The following is a 20437-nucleotide window of genomic DNA, read 5'->3' as shown; positions in this document are numbered from 1 at the left end:
GCATACAGTCGAGTCAATTGCCAAATATATATACAGTTTGGGAGGCATCCTGAAGGCATTTATATTTACAATGTAATCCATACACCTATTCTCCGTAGCCAATAGGAATTTATCAGGTCCAACTTTGAGATTCTAGCAGAACAGCTGAGGAATTCAAAGAAATTCCAAAAGGTTATAGCATAGGTACACAACATTTTCATCTGCAGTTGGATATGCATGAGTATATGTTTAAATTTCCAAGTATCTAAGCCCTATAAAGCCACTCTGTGGTAATATAGTACTTCCAGATTTGTTACGTTTCAAATTGACATATAAAAAGAACTGGAATTGTTATGCCTTTAATATATTTGCAGAAAACCAATATACTCATCTTACATTGTGTGCAAGGTATAAGTACCAAATGTAAATTTTGTTGTAAGCCATAACAGGGATCTGATATCAGATATCTCGTGGAAATATTTATAAATGGGCCAGACATACAGGCAGGCTTTACATGTAGTTATTTAAGCTCTTGAATTTATTTCAATAAATAAGACCAGGTGGATGAAGAAATGAAGGCAATACATGAGCATAATGAATTAATTATGAATAAAAAAAATGTATTTTACTTTTCACAGTTCAAAAATTAAATTTATATGGGAATCTATCGCAGAGGAGTACTTTATACTACAAGAAAAATCAAGAGGTATGGAAGATTTGAAATATTAACAAATTACCTACCAAATTTATTAAATTATTTAAAAAGATACTAAACATAAATTTGTATCCAAAAAAGTACACAAAATACTAATTAAAATGCCAAATATAAAATTAATTATAAGCTTGTAATTAGTTCACACTCTAGTAGTTTTCCATAGTATTTAAATTACAGTGTTAAAAAAAAACACTCGTCACCCTCTGAAATTTTCACGTCATGTTAATTGACAAAAATTTTGGCGCATAGCTAAGAATTAAACTAGCAATGCGAAATAACTGAAAGAGGAGAATAGAAATATGCTTAGCCATTTAGCACTTTGACAAAAGTCAACAACAAAAGGCCATTAAGTAAATTTACATAAATCAAAATTATGTTTAGCCACGACAAAAGACAATACAAATCGATCTATGGAAGGGCATTGAATCTTAAACAATTCAAAACTCTTATCCGCAGCATTTGTCGGATATTATTTTTAAATACCTAAAATCAACAGACTCTGTCGGCCAGGGAGGGTTACCCAGAATGTGTATATAAGTTTATCGAAAGGTGTTGATAATTTATTATTATTATTAGCATGGCATTGTTATGGCCCTTTGTTTAGGTCTGCGACTCGCCCTATAAGAATCTGAGGTTAGCTAAACTTGACAGCAAATAAAAATAAATAAATAATAAACTATATTTGTAATATGATCTGCCCAGACTTTGGCTGATCGAATGACAGTTGAAATATCCAATCGAAAAAGAGTCTGGCTCTGTCGTTTATGTCGAGCAGAGTGTCTGACGTCTCGACACTTAGTTTGACATATCCAAAAATCAGATATCTTGTTTACAGAAAATTTGTAATTTTTCCCAAAAAAAATATATATATAGAGCACAAAAAATGGCGCTGGCGCAACAGTACTCCAATATATCTGAAGAAGTCATGGAATATCTGTTCGAACAAAAGATACGGGAACGTGATCTAATTGCCGAAAAGGAGGAGCTCAAGCAGCGCATGAATAAGATCGAGGAGCATTTGGTTCTGTTGCAGAATCGTGACGATGAGCTCACCTGCATGATTGCCGCAGGTAATCTCTATCAGCTGAGCACCGTTAAGCTAGTCCGAGAGGGTCTTTTGGCCAGCCTAACGGCCAGCATGCAACCATATCTGAAACTGCATCGGAAGCTGCTGCGCCTGCAGCAACACATCCGCGAGGATCACAGTGTCCTGTATGAGAATTTGCTCAGACATCCGAGTACTTAATGCAATGCACCTTATAAATGATGAAGTTTTGGGTAAATAAATTTAGTTGAGATGAAAGTCTGTTCTGTTCTGTTCTGTTCTGTTCTGAGCTTGGCCAGGATTTGTTTTCATATTTTGTACTCCAAGCACGACCAATAAAATATATGAAATGTTATTCATATATGTATATATGCATAATTTATCTAGATTATCTTTTCCTAGAATTTCATCAAGTGTAAAGATCATCTCAGTGTCAGAAAACCTACGAAATTATTTCCAACATCCCACGATAATTTTCAACTGCTTTTCGGATGAAGTTTTTTTTTTTTTTATGTAATTTTCTTGGTGAGTTGGCGTTGAAGGGGCTTCATCATCATCATCTCTAGATAGAGGTCCGACCGCGTTGACTTGTCATAATTAAATGTGTAATATTTGTCTACGCTTTCGACACCTTTTTGCCTCCCCCCTGTCGCCCATTCCGTTCGGCTGCTCAACGAGCCGTGAGCTCTGAGCCGTAGCCGTGAGTCGCGCACGCGCTGACTACATGAATTTGGAAGGGGAAATGGCAGCATACGGGCTTGGGGTATGCCCGGATCGTGTAAATTATAAACAAATCATGCACATTTCATCAGCTCGAGGTCTATGGCTCGGCAATGCAGCATGGAACGCGTTCCGCTTGCTTCGTTTCAAAAGCGAAAAGTGCGTCGGCTTTTATTTTTTCACATTTTTATAAAACTTTGTTCCCTATTGTAGTTTCCCAAAGCTTTGTGTGCCTCATTTTCATGATGTGTGCTTTCAACTTTCGTTCGGCTTTTTATTTTTCTCTCTTTCCTTTTCACTTTTTGTTTTGTTTCGATGTTTTTTTCTGGATGCTGCGATTACATTACGCTGACACGTGCGTTTACCTTATAATGCCCATGCGGAAATTTACAAGAGCATTTGAGATGTTGAGATTTATATCTGAAAGACTTATAAAATGTACTCTACCTCATAAAATGTTATATGATTATTTAGTATAACTACTATATTTATATGGGGTGAACATCATTTATTTATATATTAATAATTATTACCTTCTTCTTAAGACTTATGACTCTTAAGCTTAATTATCGAAAAGTAGTTACAAATCGAAATTAACAGATTATTAAAGCTTACTTCGTCTTATTGACATTTTTGTGCCAAAATTTCATTATTAATTAACTCTAAAATTGATTTGATATAATTAATTATTAAATTTTCCACTGGGTATGTGCGCTATCTTTGTAATATTTGCTTCGGCCTTACAGCTCCATCAATTTCATTTAAGCAGAAATATAAAAACTACGTGTTTTATGAATTTTATTTATTGTTTGGGTCTCTGTCGAGCCCTTTTGGCTCGTGCTCAAAGCTTTTGTTAACCAGTGAGATTAATGGGCCCGATTAGCATAGGTAAATATTACGCAAATTATGTGCCAAGTGTGCCACACAATAACAACAACAACTACAACTACAGCAAATCGTGATTCAATATTAGATTTTTGGGGCGGGTAAATAATAGTTAGTGAATATTGCAGCCAGACAAGTGCACAAATGGCCGTACAAAGGAGCTAAATTGTGTCTACGTTAATTAAAAAACCACACGAAAAATTTGCATACAAGACGAAATTGGCCACAAAAATTGAGTTTGTCTGCGAATTTGAACCGCCAGCCGGCGGCCAATTGGCGTATTTTTTGTTTTTTGTTTTTTGTGATTTGTTTTTTAGTTTCTCAAGCGCTGTCACTGTCAACTGTCAGTGCAAAATCAAACACATAAATTCCACACATGAAAAAATCTCTGTAATTGCTTAAATAAATACACAAGAAGATTGGCATTCATTCTGCCCGAGGCAGGCTATTGATTTGATAATAGATAGCTATATGGATATATACCATATTGTGTGGAAATATGATGGGGGAAACCCGTTCTCCAGATCTGAAAATTGCATAGAAAGACGATCGGCTGACATCAATATACGTTCAATGGCATTTGACAAATTAAAAGCCAGATTGATAAAATATCATGCTGTGCCATCTTTGTCCCAGCATCTAATTGGATTCAGATTTATCAATAGACCTATCATATTGTATGCATGTGTAAGCCAAGCTCATCTATTATCAGTAACTTTCCTATTCAAATTTTCTTTACCACTTATAGCTATGTATTTATATTATTTATTTATGAAAATCGCATAGAAAGGCGTTCCATATAAGTTCAATGACACATTTATAATATCAGACATTAAATATCATATCAATTATTTAAGCTACCACTCACCTGTCCATATAGATTCATTCATTAAACGTGTAGAGGTGGGATTCCAGGAATTTCAGCTGAAAAGAGTCAAAAAAAGACCAATGCAAAATTAAAAAAAAAAAAAATCAAATATATTTTAAAAATACAACATAGTGATAAATAGCTTTTCGAATTTGGTCAATGGAATAATTTAGTGGACTAGCATAAATAATGGATCTCTAGGCATAGAGACGAGCTATTTACCATACCGACGGCCGTAACGTGTGCCACTTGCTGTTCGCCCCCGTATAATGTGCGGCACGATCCCCCACACTCACATACACACACACACACACAGACTAATAACGAACGATTGGCATAATACCATAATGGTGTCATTTTGATATGCGATGTGCTGCCAACGCCAAAGACGCCCCCGCAATGCCACGATCTTCGTATAGTTGGCCTAATCTTTGTCTTAGCAGAGCTCTCGAAATCCACAAGGCGTATAAGGCCCATGTTTAAACTCATTTATACAGCCACTATGTGATTTGAAGCAATTCAATCCAATACGATCTGATCCGCCGAGATAGAGTCGGGCCTCGATTTATATATGTACATATAAGTGCACTCGTACGCATTGCACGGTGGGCCAATTATATAAGCTTCATTTTATACTAATATCAATAATATAAATAAAACAAAATATTTATTGTTGCTGCGTAAAATTGATATTTATAATAATAAATTCTGCAGTCTATTTGCAGCAATAGAAGGAAGGTCTTATTTCTTAACAGCCTATTCCATTCTGTTAGATTCCCCCACTGTTAAATTAACAGTTCGAGAACATAAACAAATCATGTATAAAACGCTTTAGCATTACACTGCAATTGGCTACCACTGTTAACTTAACATTCTCTAACAGCGCAGAATCTGATAACATAAGCAGCGATCAAAAATAGTTTAAAACTGACATTTTTCATTCAAGTTCGATAAGAAAAGCAGACTGCCTGTAATCTGTAGCTTCAATGCGCAACACTGGCGAGATGGGTTTTCACATCACATTGCGATTTTCTCAAAAAGTTTTATTGATACTCGGACGACGCCCACTGTGCTCTGATGCCGCTCCGATGTGCAGCGCCTCCAAAATCGTAACCCCAGGGTCTGCGTTGGTGTTATTTCGGAGGTGCAGTTGCCGCATTAAGTTTTGCCTCAAACACAACGATTTTAAACGGATTTATGCATCCATTGCCAGATTTCATACAAATTTCCTAAAGGGTTTCGTTTTTCACTCTTTGCTGATGCTGATGCTGCGGCAGTTGTTGCTGTTGCTTTGCTTGTGTTTTTTGTTTCTCCAACTTAACGTTGCGTGGGCCAGGCTAGTGGAGCTTTTCATTTCGCTGCAAACGGCTGTTGCAGCCATAAATTGTAGCCGCTGCTGATGTTGTTGTTGTTGTTGACGTTGTTGTTGGTGTTGCATGTGGTTTTGTGGTTTTTTGTTGCCGTTCGTGAAAGTTGCGTAAATCGCGTGAAGTAGAAGAAAAGTTCAATACTTTTCAAAATAATTGTAGAAAGTTTATTTTTTTTATATGTATGTATATCAGTTGCCCCCTGCATATGCTTATGCAACGGCGCACAAAAACAAAAATATGATCAAAGATTCGATTGAAACCTAATTGTGTATCAATTGTGTGGCTAAACAATTTAATGGACATTGACATGATACGATAACGAGAGAGGGGAAAGACCAGAGAGTCGAATGGGGTCGAAGTCTTATACACTGAGCAAGCTATGTATAATGATATGAGAGTCGTATGTGGTATTTAACTCTTTTGATTAAAGTGCTATAAAGGCTTCAAATAGCACAACTTAACATAGTATATAACTATATAGAAAGGTGCTAAACTATTCTCTAACAATGCTGTGCTACAAACCAAGGAGAATAGATTTGTGCAAAATCAGACATGCTCTATGTATGTATATCCATAACTGTCATACAATACTACACTCATTATAGAGAAATTTAACAGGGCTGAAGGCAACGTTACATAAAACTGTTATAAAAATACTCTGCTACACTGTGATACTTCATCACATTCAGTAAATAGCCAAGGTAGATCATTTATTAAAGTCCTACCTCAAGATCCGGGTACAAAATTTCGTTTTGTACGGAAAGTACTTACAATGTAGGACACTAATTACGTACTTCATATTTCATATTTCATATTTCGGTGGCAATAATAAATATGTACAGCAGATAATAACACCTCACGTCCATATCGCGATTCCCACTGGACTTGTGTGTAATACATCCATCAAGATATTATGCGTGAGGCCCCACGAGTGTCGCCGCTTGACCCACATACCAAGTATGTAAGAAGTAATCAGGCGACGGTGGCAGTGGCTGCTGCTGCGGCTGCTGACCAACTCCCCAAATGAAACTCGATTCAAAATCAGAAGCGAATTGGCAAAAAGAAAACCACAAATCGAGCGACCGCTGACCAAATCGGAGCGCGTCGCCCAAAAGGAAACCAGTCGACAGCTTTACGATGGGAACCAGCGTGCAAAATAAACAGACAACATATTGAAAATTTCGAAAACTGTGTTGACGTCCGCCACAGCAGCAATTAGGCGACTCTTATCAATGTCGCTCAGTCTTGCAAATAAATCTCCACCATCCACTACTGAACGTTATGCTCAAAAGTAACTCTCTGGGTAAACATGAATATGCAAAAAAATATAAATAAAAAGTAACAAAAAATGTAAATGTTTTACCTTAACGAATACCGTAGACTCTTAAAAGGCAACGTATTAAGATGCAGAAAAACAGAAAAAGAGATCGAAAGAAGGAGAGAGAGCTTTTGCAATTATCAATTTTCTGATTATGAGAGTAGCGTTTCGAAGTGTCAGTTATATATAAACTAAGTTCTACTATTTCATTTAACGGTCTTAGTTCTTTATATATAATAATATAGAAATATGAGATAGGAGTACTGCAATTTTTAACTTTTCTTATTAGGTATTTTTTGCATACATATAAAATAATACTTATTTTTTTTTTTTTTTAAATAAATAATATATATCAAACTAAACTTTAAAATCTCAATTCAATCTTATAATCTTCGCAAACCTTAAAAATGGGAAAAAAACAAAGCATTATAAATAAAATAAATAGAAATCTAGCAAAGAATGTATTCTTCTTATACATATTAGAATATCCATCATAAGTTATGTATATATTACCTGAGTAATATTTATATCAGCTGCTAATATATATATATTCTCGATCTATAAGTGTTTCAGTACGTTACTTAAAGTTTCATAAAAATCGTTATATCCTCAATGAAACACTTTCTATGCGTAGAGGGTATACAAAACATAAACTGTGCATTGCCTTTAAACGACCTTCGCCATTTCGAGCTGCCTTTAAAAGTATTTCGCTGTTGTTGTTGTTGTTGCTGTTGTTTTCTTCTTAACATTGTATAAAGTTTGTATACATATATAAAAGTTTTTTTTTTTTCTTCAACATTGCCACGGATGCATAAAACATGTTACCGATCGCTCCGGAGCTGCCGTCTCCATCGCCATCGCCATCGCCTTCGCCTTCAGGTAAACGTAAACATCAACGTCTTTTGCGTGCTCATCCGATTGGCAACATTTCCGTCAGGCCAGGCCTCACCGTACCCAACGGACAAGCAAGCGCTCAGAAACTTGGCAACAGCGCTTCAGGTGGCGTGATCTCTGTACATATGTGTGTATCTCTGTTTGCCTCTACCTTTACCTCTATCTCCTCCTCTTCTCTACGTGTGTGTGTCTGTGAAGCAAAGCCATTTGAAGGTCGACCAAATGGGGGCTGCGTGAGAGGCTTGTCGCAAAAACTGGGCACAGAAAGCGCGCCAAACATAAACGAAACGCAGAACCCGTGGCCAAAGTCGAGTTCAATTTTCAGTTGCAACCAAATGAGTCTCAAAGATTTATGGCAAGGTGTTTTTTTTCCTTTTTTTTTTCCTTTTAGCTAATCCAAGTTTGGGCCGTATGATTTACGGCCTTTAAAAGCGCTTGCAGCGTATGGGAAATATCTATTGATTGATGCTTTATCAATGTTTCGCACAGTTTTCACCAGAAATTTCAACGAAAATGAATCAAATGTTAGCTGCAAGCCCATTTCTGGGCTGCCAAAATATAATAGAGGACTAGCATCAAGAGAAAACAAGGCAGATAAGTGGGGAAACTCAAGGAAAACTGTATATAATAATTTGCGGATTATCTTGACAATATTTTGAAGCTAGTATGAAATACAACCACGAGTTTTCTTTAATATTTAATATTAATATTTAGTAAACATATTCCACTGTCTAATTGGAATGTGGTATGACAAATATCGCATTACGATGATCATTAACAAGTTTTCAAATTTTAAAATAGAAAAAAGCATGCATATGCAAAGTACAATTATCAATTTAACATAATTTATATAATTTAATTGCACATTCAGTGTTCCATCATTAAGTTTAAAGGGGCAAATGATATTCGTGTGATTGAAATTCATCGAATGCAAACTGACGCCTTTGCACTTCATTTCTCAAGCAGAGAAAGAAGAAGATAAAGAGTGAGCGACAGTGTGGAGAGGGGGAAAACGTGTTTCGAGTGGTTCCTACGGCCGATCGATGGCGATTGAAGGCGTATCTGGTTACGCCTTCGCTTTTCAACTGCAATCATTTTCACTTGAGTTCAGTTACAAAGCCCAAGTCCGCAGCCTGTCAATTCGCATTCACGGCGATTGATAAAGACGAGCAACAAGTTGGCGCTCTTCACAACTTGGGACAGTTAAAGCCACTGAACCAGAGCTAGAGCCAACGCCAGAGGCAAAGGCAGAGGCGATCATGGTCATTCACTTGCCTAGCGGTAGCCCACATAATGCGTATAATAGTTGGAAGTCGCAAGTTTGTTAATCAAATCGCGTACAAACTTGTAACACCTTCAAAGCGGGCCCTTCATTAGCGGCTAGAGATGGCACCGTGACCGGTGTCACCTTGCAAGCAATCGAGCATATCAACTACGAACAGACAGAAAATTATAGCTTATGAATAATTTGTTCTAGAAAAGGAGTAGTTGCTGGGGAATGCAATTAGAATATGAGAGAAAGATTTGTTTGTGTTTATATTAATTATATTAAATTGAAAACAATGCATTTGAATCTATGTTGTCTTCATGGAGCACCGAAATGCAACCATGACGATGAATTAATTCAAATTAAGAAATTATATGTACAGTATGATTTAAGAATGATAGTATTTATTATTATATATATATATTATATATATTATCCCATATAAATAAAAAATATTTATATATATACATATTTTAGAATTTTTCCCTTATCCATAAATGTACTACGATATTAAAATTCAATTTACTTATGTGTTGCTTTTCGTACAAACTCACGCTCGCATCTCTATGGGCCAACATTTATTTACTTACATTCAAGCTTATATCGAGCATTTGATAATAGCTTACAACAATTTGATATGTCAGCCTCTAAATATGTAAATGAATTGAGTGAGTATGAGTACTAGTGTGGGGTGTTTTAATTGTTTTAAATATTCCCAACGAGATTGCAGCACCAAGGCTTTAGCTTAATGTTTTATACTGAGCATTACACATGTTTCTTTGTCTTGACCTTTGTTAACACTTTCTGTAAGGGCGCAAGAGACAGCCGAAAGTAAGACGAATTTTATTTTTATTTTGGAAAAATTTCACTCTATTTTATACATGCAATTTGGAAGGTCAAGTTGTGTGCCATAAGCACTTGAAATAATATGATCTTGAAAATCAGATGTGTGAGCAAAATATATGTCAGCTTTCATGTAGACTAAGAATTCGATATATAAAATCTATATGTACTACAAATTTCTACTCTTCTTAACAAAAAAATAATATTTAAAATAATCAGTATCAATAATTTAAATTTAGTTTATAACAGAGTTTTAATTATGAAATTTATTTTATTTATTATTAATTTATACTTTAATATTTACTTATACTTCTGACTAAAATTTTTACCCATGAAATAAACTTGAATTTATCTATTTTACAAGCGTAGAATTTTCAGCCATAAAACAGCCGAATAAGCCTATTTTGACTTACTTATAAAGAATATTAAATTCAACTACAATCATACCTATATTTATTCTGATTCCATTTAAATACTATCAAAGAATAGTTTTCAGCCATAAAATAGCTAAAATACTGATTCCGTTTCAATGGTATATTAGTAAAAACATAATACCAGCAAGATTGGCAAATTTTCAATTTATTTATATACACAAATATAATTGACGAATAAGCAATATGCTGTTAAAAAATATGAAAACCAGGAGTTCGCTTTATTATTATTTTACAATTAAATATGTATAATAATAGCATAGAGTCCAACGAGTCGACGACAGTGCTGGGATCTGTGTCAGCAAGTTCTTCTGGCTATTAAAGTCCATGTGTGTTGACTCAGCCTTGAGTTCTGAGTGGAGTTGTTTGTGGCACACAAAGCTGCTCCATTCATTCAATAATTGAAACTTGTGCATAGATCGAAAATATACGCTATTTATGTGTATGTAAAGAGAACTTCACATATACATACAGATGTATATATTTATATTTGTGTCTATAGCAGGAAATGCAGCGTATGGCAACGTTTTGAAATGTTCTTCATGTTTCTTGTTTTGTTTGTGCAAACAACTGCGGATGGAGGCACACAAACACACACACACACATTGTGGCATGCTGCTGGATGATTTAGTAGGCGTTGCAACATGTGCCATATGCATGCAGCATGCCCATCCAGAGCGCACAACCACTTAAAATTTTAAAAGGCTGCCACAACAACACCAACAACAACAACACACACACACACACACACACAGAAATCAACTTTTTTTGCCTTGATGCGCAGCGAACTTTTCGCGCCTGCTTTTCGAGCGTTGCTTAAGGTTTCCTTTTGGAGTGGGCTGCATGCCCCTGTCTCTCACTCTGTCTCTCTCTCTCTCTCTCTCTCTCTCTCTCTCTCTCTCTCTCTATCTCTCTCTCGCTCCCACACAGAGTCGGTTCAGCCTCATTGGGGGCAACGCATGCGCAAATTGTGCGCCGGCTGCTGCGGCAATAAATTCATAAAAAATCATTAAGCAGAATTTAAGATCCAAAAGCAAGCAACATGGGATCAAGAGAAAGACAGAGAGTGAATGCGAGAGGTAGGCAGGAGGGGAGTGGTGGTGAGTTTGAAGGGGCTCTGCAGGCCAAGGGACAACTGAAAGCTGATGTCGCATTAATTTTAAGCTTAACCGCAGCATTGAACCTATAAATGGTATCTTAAGCGCCCGGCCAAACACTCACAAACACATAAATTGAGACCAGGCTTAATGCAAGTCCACATGAATATGGATGTGGCAAGCGGCAAACCAGGTGCAGCCATGAGATATACGAATCTTAGAGGTCTGCCCGACAATAATACGACTGGCATTTATTTATTGTTTATTGTAAGTGAACACGGACATTGGAGTGATAAAAAGCCGATGGCTATATCGCTAGAAACCGAGAGGAAAAATGCCAGGCGTCTTGGCTCAAATGACTAAGAAATTGGAGAAAAAGTGCCAGCCACTTGATATAAAGAATAGAATTTAGAAGCGCGTGATAGAGTCATTCAGATATCACTAAGAGCATGTTAACATATATAAGCACTACTTTAGGGATTGTTGGAAGACAGTTATAAACTATCGAGCACACTGTCTTCTAAAGACTTTGGCTAATAGATACAGGTTTTTATAAGAGATCCTGCTATTGAAGGAATTGCCTTAAATTACGTGACTGTAGCATATTTTATAATAATTAGTTAAACACGAAACCCAAAATGTTATTCTTGAAAAATAAGTATGGAATAATTTTTTTATATTATTATTATAGTTTAACAAAATTAATATTATCTCTTATTTAGCAATTAAAGAAAAGAAAACTTTCAAACAGAAAACTGACTGAAAAAACATAAAATAACATATGTGGGTTGTATTATTATAAGAGTTATGCAAATTAAATATTAAGTAGTTTTTTAAATTATTTAACCTTAAAAATTATATAAATTTTATAATTCAATAAAAATTCAGTATTGGAAAGGACATCGAAATTGAAAACTAACTAAAAAAAAAGCATTTAATAATATATTCTTTATATATTTATTAAAAAAATTTAACGTTGATTAATATAATATTTTACAATAGTTATAAAAGTTGAAAAATTTATTTAGTAAATGTATATTAATTAAGAAAAAGAAAAGAGGCATCTACTAATGTCATTTTTAAACAGAAAAGAGATTCTTTAATTTTAATTCCAATAAAAAATATTTTTATTATTTATATTATTATCATAATTAAACGCGAACAAACGAATTATAATATCATTAAACATAGTTTATATATTTTAAATACTAATTAATTATGCGTGACTAGTGTTATGCTATGGTGACCAAGGCCTTCAGTTGGTGAGCTTGAGTTAACTCATTATGGTATAGGAAGCCTTGATTTAAGTTTAAGCTCAACTGTTGGATATTTTTAAATAGTTATTCTAGATCACAGTATTTAACTATGCCAAAGACATATAACGTTGCTTCTTTCTTATTTCAGAGCAAAACTGAACAAAAAAGTAATCAACAAAATTTTGCATGCTGCGCATGAACTCCGCCAAGAGACAACAAATGACACCACAAAAACTGAAACGAACCGAACCGAAGCGAAAAATACAAAATTATTTTAATTTTATGCTACATCTTGTGCATGTTTGAATACCCTAACTGAGAGTATTACCAGCTTTGGACGAGGTTTTGAAAATGGAGCTGAATAATTGTAATTTAAGTAGTTTTTTTTATTTTATTAACTGAATACTAAGGGTTTTTTTTTTTAATAGGAGTGTTCTTATTGTGTAGAGTATGAAATATACGTTTTTTTTTTTACAAAAGTTTAAAATAATGCACATCTATTGAGGTTTGTATATAATAGAAAATATATTTTTAATTTTAATAAGACTCTTATTATTTTGTAACAGTTTAATTGTTATATGCAATTTGTTTTATCAAATTTATTTTTAGTTAGAGTATAAAAGATTCATTAACTATAATTTGTTTGTTTATTTTTATTTTTTTGTAGTTTGCACATCATCTTCAGGCGTCAACAGAATTTTGCTTATAAGAGTTGACAGACCAAATGAGCAAAGAATTCAGCGTAGGGTGTGGCAAAATATGCGCTGCTTGCAGAAACTGAAACAGAAACTGAAACTGAAACAAAAACAAAATAAACAAAAAAAAAAAAAAAAACAGAGCCAGCAAACAGATACAGACACAAGATACAGATACAAGATACAAGATATAGCTATATGGCTATACGGCTATAGAGTTATGCGCTTGTGAGCATATGAGAAATTTATGTGACACTCGCATTGGAAATTAACAGCGGACTGCTTCAAATTAATGTTGACACTTGTTGGCTTTGCATGTCGCTCGTTTCACTGCTGCAAATAACTCATTAGACGGGCCAAAGTCAGCTCAAGGCTATGTCCAAAGGGGTATTCCAGGCCAAAACTCTGTCGACTTGCAGTCTTTAGTTTAATAATTGTTTTTTCTTTTTCACTTTTTTGTCTCATTTATTTTCTTACGCTCTTCTTTTTGCTTCAGCTGCCCGCAGCTTAACCCTTTCCGCAGCAACAGCAGCAGCCTCTGTGCGCTGAAACAAAACAGAATCTCATTGTTGATGAATCTCTTCAGTGTGCCCCTTTCAACAGCAGCCTCAATGCCCCCACTTCATCTCCTCCATTTTGCTTGGCCAGAGAACTTGAACTTATCGACATGTCTATATCTATATTTCTCAGCTTCTTCTTCTTCTCCTCTGCTCACAGTTGTTGGGCCTGTTTCTGCCGGCTCCGTTCTGCAATCCGTTTTCCCTGCTAAAAACTAAGAAACTTGCTAAAGCTCAAGTTACTTAGAGATTTATGCTCTAGGTGTAGAGAAATTACTTGATACATGATTAAGATTTATAAATAACTCGCTGTAAATCAAGCTGTTGTATCATAATTTTATATAAGAGGTAGAGTATTACTTAGATGCATTTCTTGGTAAACAAGTCATTAAGATACTGTATTAAATGGCTTCCGGGTTCAAACAGCAAAAACTATTGAGTTGTTAGTTTATAACTATTCCACATTTATGTATATATTTCTTATTGCATCGTATATTTATAATAACAGCAAGAGTCAACAGTCAATAAGCTATATACTTCATTTTTTAATAAAAGGACAATTTATTTTAAGAGTTACAAACTCTTTTACATTTAATAATAATATATATATATATATAATTTCACATCTATACTTTTTATTTTTTTGGTTTTTGGCATTTAAGAACTTTTTTGTACGTTTTAAACTATTCTTAACAATTAGATAACAATTGCAGATCTACGTTAAGTTTCATAAACAAAAATGTACAACAGAATTGCGTCTTGCTATAAATAAGTAATGCATTACTTATATTATATAATTAGATTTATAAAGCTTTTAAGTATTAGCCCAATCCCACAACACAAACTTAATTATAATCTGATTCTGAGCCTGGAAATATCTATTTTTGTTGTTAATTCAATTTATTTACTGTTGACATTGATGTTCTTTACGTGCTGTAAGCTCCGCTTAACTTTTCTTGTTCAGTTCTTCGCTTTCTAGTTTCGCGCAATGCCCAAATGCCTTGAATGGGATACCCAATGCCCAATCCGCTCAAGTCATAACACGCATTAGTTTATCTGCTCGCTGGCTGGTTAACATTACAGCACTTGAGTTAAAGCAGGCTTTAGGCTGCCCGGCTGCCCGGCTGCCGGACCGCAGCCATGGATCAACAGGCACTCTTCGCCTCTGCCGTGGACCACATGTGGTGTTTGTTGTGCACACACACACACACAGACACATACATGTATACAGATAACACTTTTGCGGATTTCTCTTCATGTTCTGGCAAATGTTTGCCATTTGACAACAGCAGCAACAGCAGCAGCTCTAACTCGAGCTCGGACTCTGTCTGCGGCTCTGGTGTTTTCTCCAATCGTTGCTACTGATCTTTGGGCTTTCGAGGCTCGGCAACATTTCTATTATTTATACCAGTTGAGCAAGAGCAACAACAAACAGTTTCGATGCTCTTACACTTTTCACACTTTCCATGTAGCAATTAAATATATAATTTGTTTAACTTGTTTTGTGTCAAAACCCATGAAAATACATCATAATAATAATGTTACTCAAGGAGCGATGTGATGCTACATAGCTGAATCCGATTAATATAGGTGCGAAAGAGTTTTGCTTCACATTTAACACTTGATATCGAGAAACCAGTTGGGAATTTTACAAAAATTCAGCTTGCTGCCAATTAAGGGCAGTTCTAGGCTAGACTTTAACTTCCGACAGCAGACCTTCACAGAGATATGTCTCTCTATATATGTAACTGGTTATCGAGTAGATCTTGAGAGCTTTTTTTTTGCTCGGCTGGGCACGAATTTGATTGAAAGGCAAATAAGCTGCCGTTTTAATAAAAAAAACAACAACCCGGGGGATGGCAAGCAAATGAAAATCCATTTGATGACGATGACAGCGACAACAACAACAATGCGCATAAATCATTTGCGTAGACAGCAAATGCAAATCTTTGCAGATTAAGACAAAAACAATGCCGTATGTATAAATAAACGAGCAGACAGCTGAAAATAAAATTAAAACCTAAACCTGTCAAATCCACGCTATCGAATAGATAAGCGACGTCAGCTCGAGCGCCTATCGTATATCGAATATGGTATACACTGAGCACTCAGCTCCGCTCTAAGCTTTGACCGCATCTCATCTGAGTGCGTTTCCACTGTTCGTGCTAGCTGTGTGTGTGTGTGCGAATATTTGTTTTAATTAAATGCCAATCGATGTACGTAATTGCAGGCACATTAGGCAAAACTATCGCTACGACTAAAATGCGAGACGTGAGTATTATCTGCCTTAATTGAAATCAAAGCTGACATTAATTGACTAAACCGATAAGCTGGCAGTTGAAAGTTGTTTTTGTCTTTACTCGTAAACCTATGCCATGTAACTGTAGGCTTCACTTACTCTCGCATATGCATGCATGCATGCATCTAAATATAACTGAGTAACAAATGTTTTGCATCGAAACATTCATATGAATCGAAACAAAATATTGTATTTACAATTAGAAATACTATGAAAGAAAACTTCCTTCATAATTGCATAAAAAAATAAAAATTTAATTGCAAGTTTAACTGTTTTTGGTGTCTTTTTTAATACACCCGCTATAAAATAATCTAGTAAATAAAACATGTTGATTTTTATGAATAACTCAGCTCCGGCTGACGTCAATTATCAATGCGAAACGGACACAACAATATACCAAATACACAAAATCTGATATGTTATATGTTTAAAATTTTTATAATTACAGTAATTACCATTATTATTGTTATTATCACAACAACAGACAAAATAAAATAAGGAAAAATATCAGCAAATTGCGTTGCCTTGACTTCATATTGATAGCTGCCAATAATTTGGCAAAACCGCCAAAAGCTAAGGTCTCCCCCTAAAAAAATATGATCTTAACATTTGCATTTCAACAACAAAATTTTGCAATTGAAGGTCGCTTATACAAATACACCTCTGTGAATGTACGAATAATAGAAATACATATATATTTTCGTTATGGTAATTAAATGCGGCACAAAATAACAAAAATTTCGTGTTGATCTAAGCTTGAAAAGTCAGGTTCAACTTGAGAGCAGTATAACAACAAATGTTACTAAAGGTCAATGGATATGGTTTATCTTGAACTATTTTCTAAGGGGCGTTGCTGAATACCTACAAAATTGGAAGATATTATATGAACATATGGTTTAAGCTCAACAAAGGTAGGGATATAAAAATAAATAAATAAATATTGGCCTTTTAAAAGCCTTAATTTCAAAATGGAAAACACTTAAATACTTATTTTATATCTCTTTCTGTCATATTCCTGACATCAAGTGCTCCACACATCCCACACACAAAGGCATATTTGTTCACTTGAATCAATATTCGTTTCGTGCTGCATTGTAAATTAATCAAAATTGTAATTAATTGGCAAAATTGCATATATTGAATAATGCACTTTACGGCTTACAACGATTTATAATGCTTTGCATTTGCCGATGCAAATCGCTGTCGCCAACGTGCAAATTGTCTATCGAATAATGCCACCGTGTATTCAAGTCAAGCTAAGTGTATGTGTTTGTGTTCGTGTGTGAGTGTATGTCTATATGTGTGTATGTGTGGGTTGCAATTAGAAGGTCGCTTGCGCGCGCTTGGTCTATAAATTCCAAATTGCCATTAAGCTGCCTTTTGAATGGGCCATTAAGCTCTGTTTCCACCGTAGAACAATCGAATAATGAAATTTTATTCTGCAAACAATTCAAATTTATGCTCGAACTGCTGAGGTTAGTCTCTTAGTGTAGACAGTGAAAAAAGTTGTTTAAATTTAAGTTTACGACTCTCAGAGTGCGTCATTATTTACACGATAGTATTATTATTATCTCAGCATGCAATCGTGGCGTGCAATTAGAAAATTTATCGATTTTCAAATAGTTGCTATTCATGTATAAAATCTATCATTTATGCCCATCTCTATAATGCTGCTCCCTCTCTCTCACTCTTACACACATGCACACTATCCAGCAGCGTTGCCCATCTGTTTGTTTGCTCGTGCATGCAACAGCATTTCATGCAAGAATTCTCAAACCTGAGTTCGTGCTCTTGGCCAGATGCACTCATTAATGCATAATTGTACACAATTAACTGTGGGCCGACTGCGAGGCAGATTAGACCACGGGGCAGGGGCGCAATCGTTGAGCTAATGGCGATGCTGGAAATTGCCAATCAATGTGAATATTGCAACAATTTGCCCAGGCCCCAAAAAACGCAACAAAAAACTTTCAGATAACTGCAGATACACGAACAATTGTTTGTAATCGATATCTGTGAGTACAAATATGTATTCGAGTACGTGTACTCGGACTGAGTACACACTCAGCCAGGTACTTGTATTTGCTCTGGTTTTCTTTTTCTTTTTTATTTGTAGTCTTTTATGTCGCCACAAAATGCAACGCGTGAGCGATTTTCCTTGCAACGTTGTTTGTTTAAACTTTTAACGCTTTTCAGCTTGACTTGATTTTGGGGCGTTCGCAATACGAGCAACAACAACGGCAGCAGCAGTGAGAGCAATAGCAATAACACGACGTTCAGTTGAACTCGTTTTCCCACGTTGGAAATTCTTCAATTTGCATGCCACAAATGCGCAATCACAACTGACACCTTTTCAGATGTCGATAGATACACGAACTACACTCACTTCAGATACTCGTATTTGTGTCAAGTATTTTATTATTTTGCTGAAAACTTGATTTTCTTCAGAGCTAAGGGGCGTATATCAAAGCAAAAGTTGCACACGTATTAAATAAATTTCAAAAATTTTAAGGATAGCCCTCGTTATATAAAGAAATACTAATTTTCTACTAAATATTTGAATATCTACCATATAAATATTAAAAATCAAGCTTATAACCAGATCTAGAAAACTATCCCACGTTCCAAAAACAAAACCAAACTTATGCTTACATTGAATAACTACAAAGAAAGCAAAAAATCATTAAGAAAACAACTGTGCACAATCTCTAATTTGGGGACATGCCTAAGCTGTAATCGAAAATTGGCAAAAATGGTACGGATGCTATAAATAAACAAAAAACAACATAAATACCTTTAAGTACATTGAAAAAGCGTGTGACAAAAGTGTAGAAAACAAAAAATCATTGCGAATAAAATAAACAAAGCACAAGACAAAATTCATACAAGAAATTTGACACAAATTTTGTATGGCGAAATTTGTTAGACAGTTTATGAATGGGAAAATCATTTTAGATGTTTAGAGATACGCAATGTTCATTTGAGTCAGTTTTTTAATTGTATAATAGTTCCGTTAGTACGACTGGTTCAGCTGGTTCCCTCCCTCGCGTGCCGCTGCTCTTTCCGGCTGAAACGAAATCCGTGTCAAAATGGTTTTCAAAGTCAAAGTCAAAACCGGACCTGCCCATCACATGAATATTTAAGCCAGAAATCTTTGTTTAATTTTATTCAAATTTAAATGCGCTACTTAATTACAGCGCTTGAATTTACGTGGTCAATGTGGACGCCACTGAAGAGATTGAATGAAAACACGAGTTCAATCAACTCCGCAACTTCAAAATCCATTAATCCATAGATAAACAACGGCAAAAACAAGCAACTTAAGCTATATCACTGACACTATGATAAATGCGCCTCGACTCATTAAATCAAACCACAAGTTGATTTTTTTGCCAGTTTTTATTTTATTTTTTTTTTTTTTTTTTCCACAAATATTGTTTTTATTTTTAGTGAGAGTGGCCGTGGCTTTTGAATTTTTAACTCTTTGTCGTGTGGCATAGGCAAAACATGTTTTATGTTAATTAGTCTCTTTTCACAGCTTTTATTTGTATGTTTCTTTTTCTCTTTCTGTGCAAAAAAAAAAAATCATAATTAAGCTGTACATCCCGTTCGTTGGAAAAATCGTTGATTCCATTTGCGCTTTAATCTCATTTGGTGTAATGTATTTGCGGATCACAAGAGATTTATTATCATGTGTGCTTTATACTTATATATAGACAAGTATGCTTGTTTATGGTTATTTTTGGGATTTTGGCAAGAAACCAACCACGACATTGGACATAATACTTATTAATGGGTTCCGTTCCAAGGTTGATTTACCGACTCTAAGCAAATGTAGGTTATAGGTAGGTTATAAAAATAATTGGATTATTGCTGAGGATTAATATAGAAACTTGTCTTTCATAAATAAGTATATGAAATAAGATATAGTTTATTGACTTGCAAATCTCTATATTCAAAATTTTAAGGAGAGAGAGAGAGAGATAAATAGAGAAAATATGAATATTTATTGATCAAGATAACATTCGACTAATTTAATGTTAAAGGGGAATCACAAAGCATAGACTTTTATCCCCAATTTATTGAAACCAAAACTCTAGGATTTAAATGGAGTGAACCAGTTCGTTTCAGGTAGTTATTTATTGTCAACCGAAGTTGTAACTATTTAATATGAACTGCAATTTTGTGATATAGCTTT

At 34.9% G+C, this 20437-nt stretch overlaps 2 protein-coding genes across 2 annotated transcripts in view; one reads left to right on the top strand and one right to left on the bottom strand.

The window, feature by feature from the left end:
* Positions 1–20437, bottom strand: part of Sema5c (Semaphorin 5c) — a 46461-nt gene that overhangs the window by 21574 nt on the left and 4450 nt on the right. The window contains exon 2 of the mRNA XM_018099896.3: positions 4213–4268. Coding sequence (XP_017955385.1) covers positions 4213–4220 — 8 coding nt within the window. The 5' untranslated portion in view covers positions 4221–4268. The remainder of the gene's footprint in view (positions 1–4212; positions 4269–20437) is intronic.
* LOC108650708 (uncharacterized) lies at positions 1441–1997 on the top strand. The gene has a single exon (XM_018099937.3). It carries the CDS (start codon positions 1578–1580, stop codon positions 1938–1940), a length of 363 nt encoding a protein of 120 aa, XP_017955426.1. The 5' UTR covers positions 1441–1577; the 3' UTR covers positions 1941–1997.

This window comes from Drosophila navojoa, chromosome 4 (genome assembly GCF_054131105.1).
Source record: "Drosophila navojoa isolate 15081-1374.11 chromosome 4, UAZ_NAV_1.0, whole genome shotgun sequence".
NCBI lineage: Eukaryota > Metazoa > Arthropoda > Insecta > Diptera > Drosophilidae > Drosophila > Drosophila navojoa.
This window is presented reverse-complemented; position numbering and strand designations above follow the sequence as displayed.

Coding starts and splice junctions, on each gene's coding strand:
- LOC108650708 (XM_018099937.3), top strand. CDS start 1,578: ATGGCGCTGGCGCAACAGTACTCCAATATATCTGAAGAAGTCATGGAA.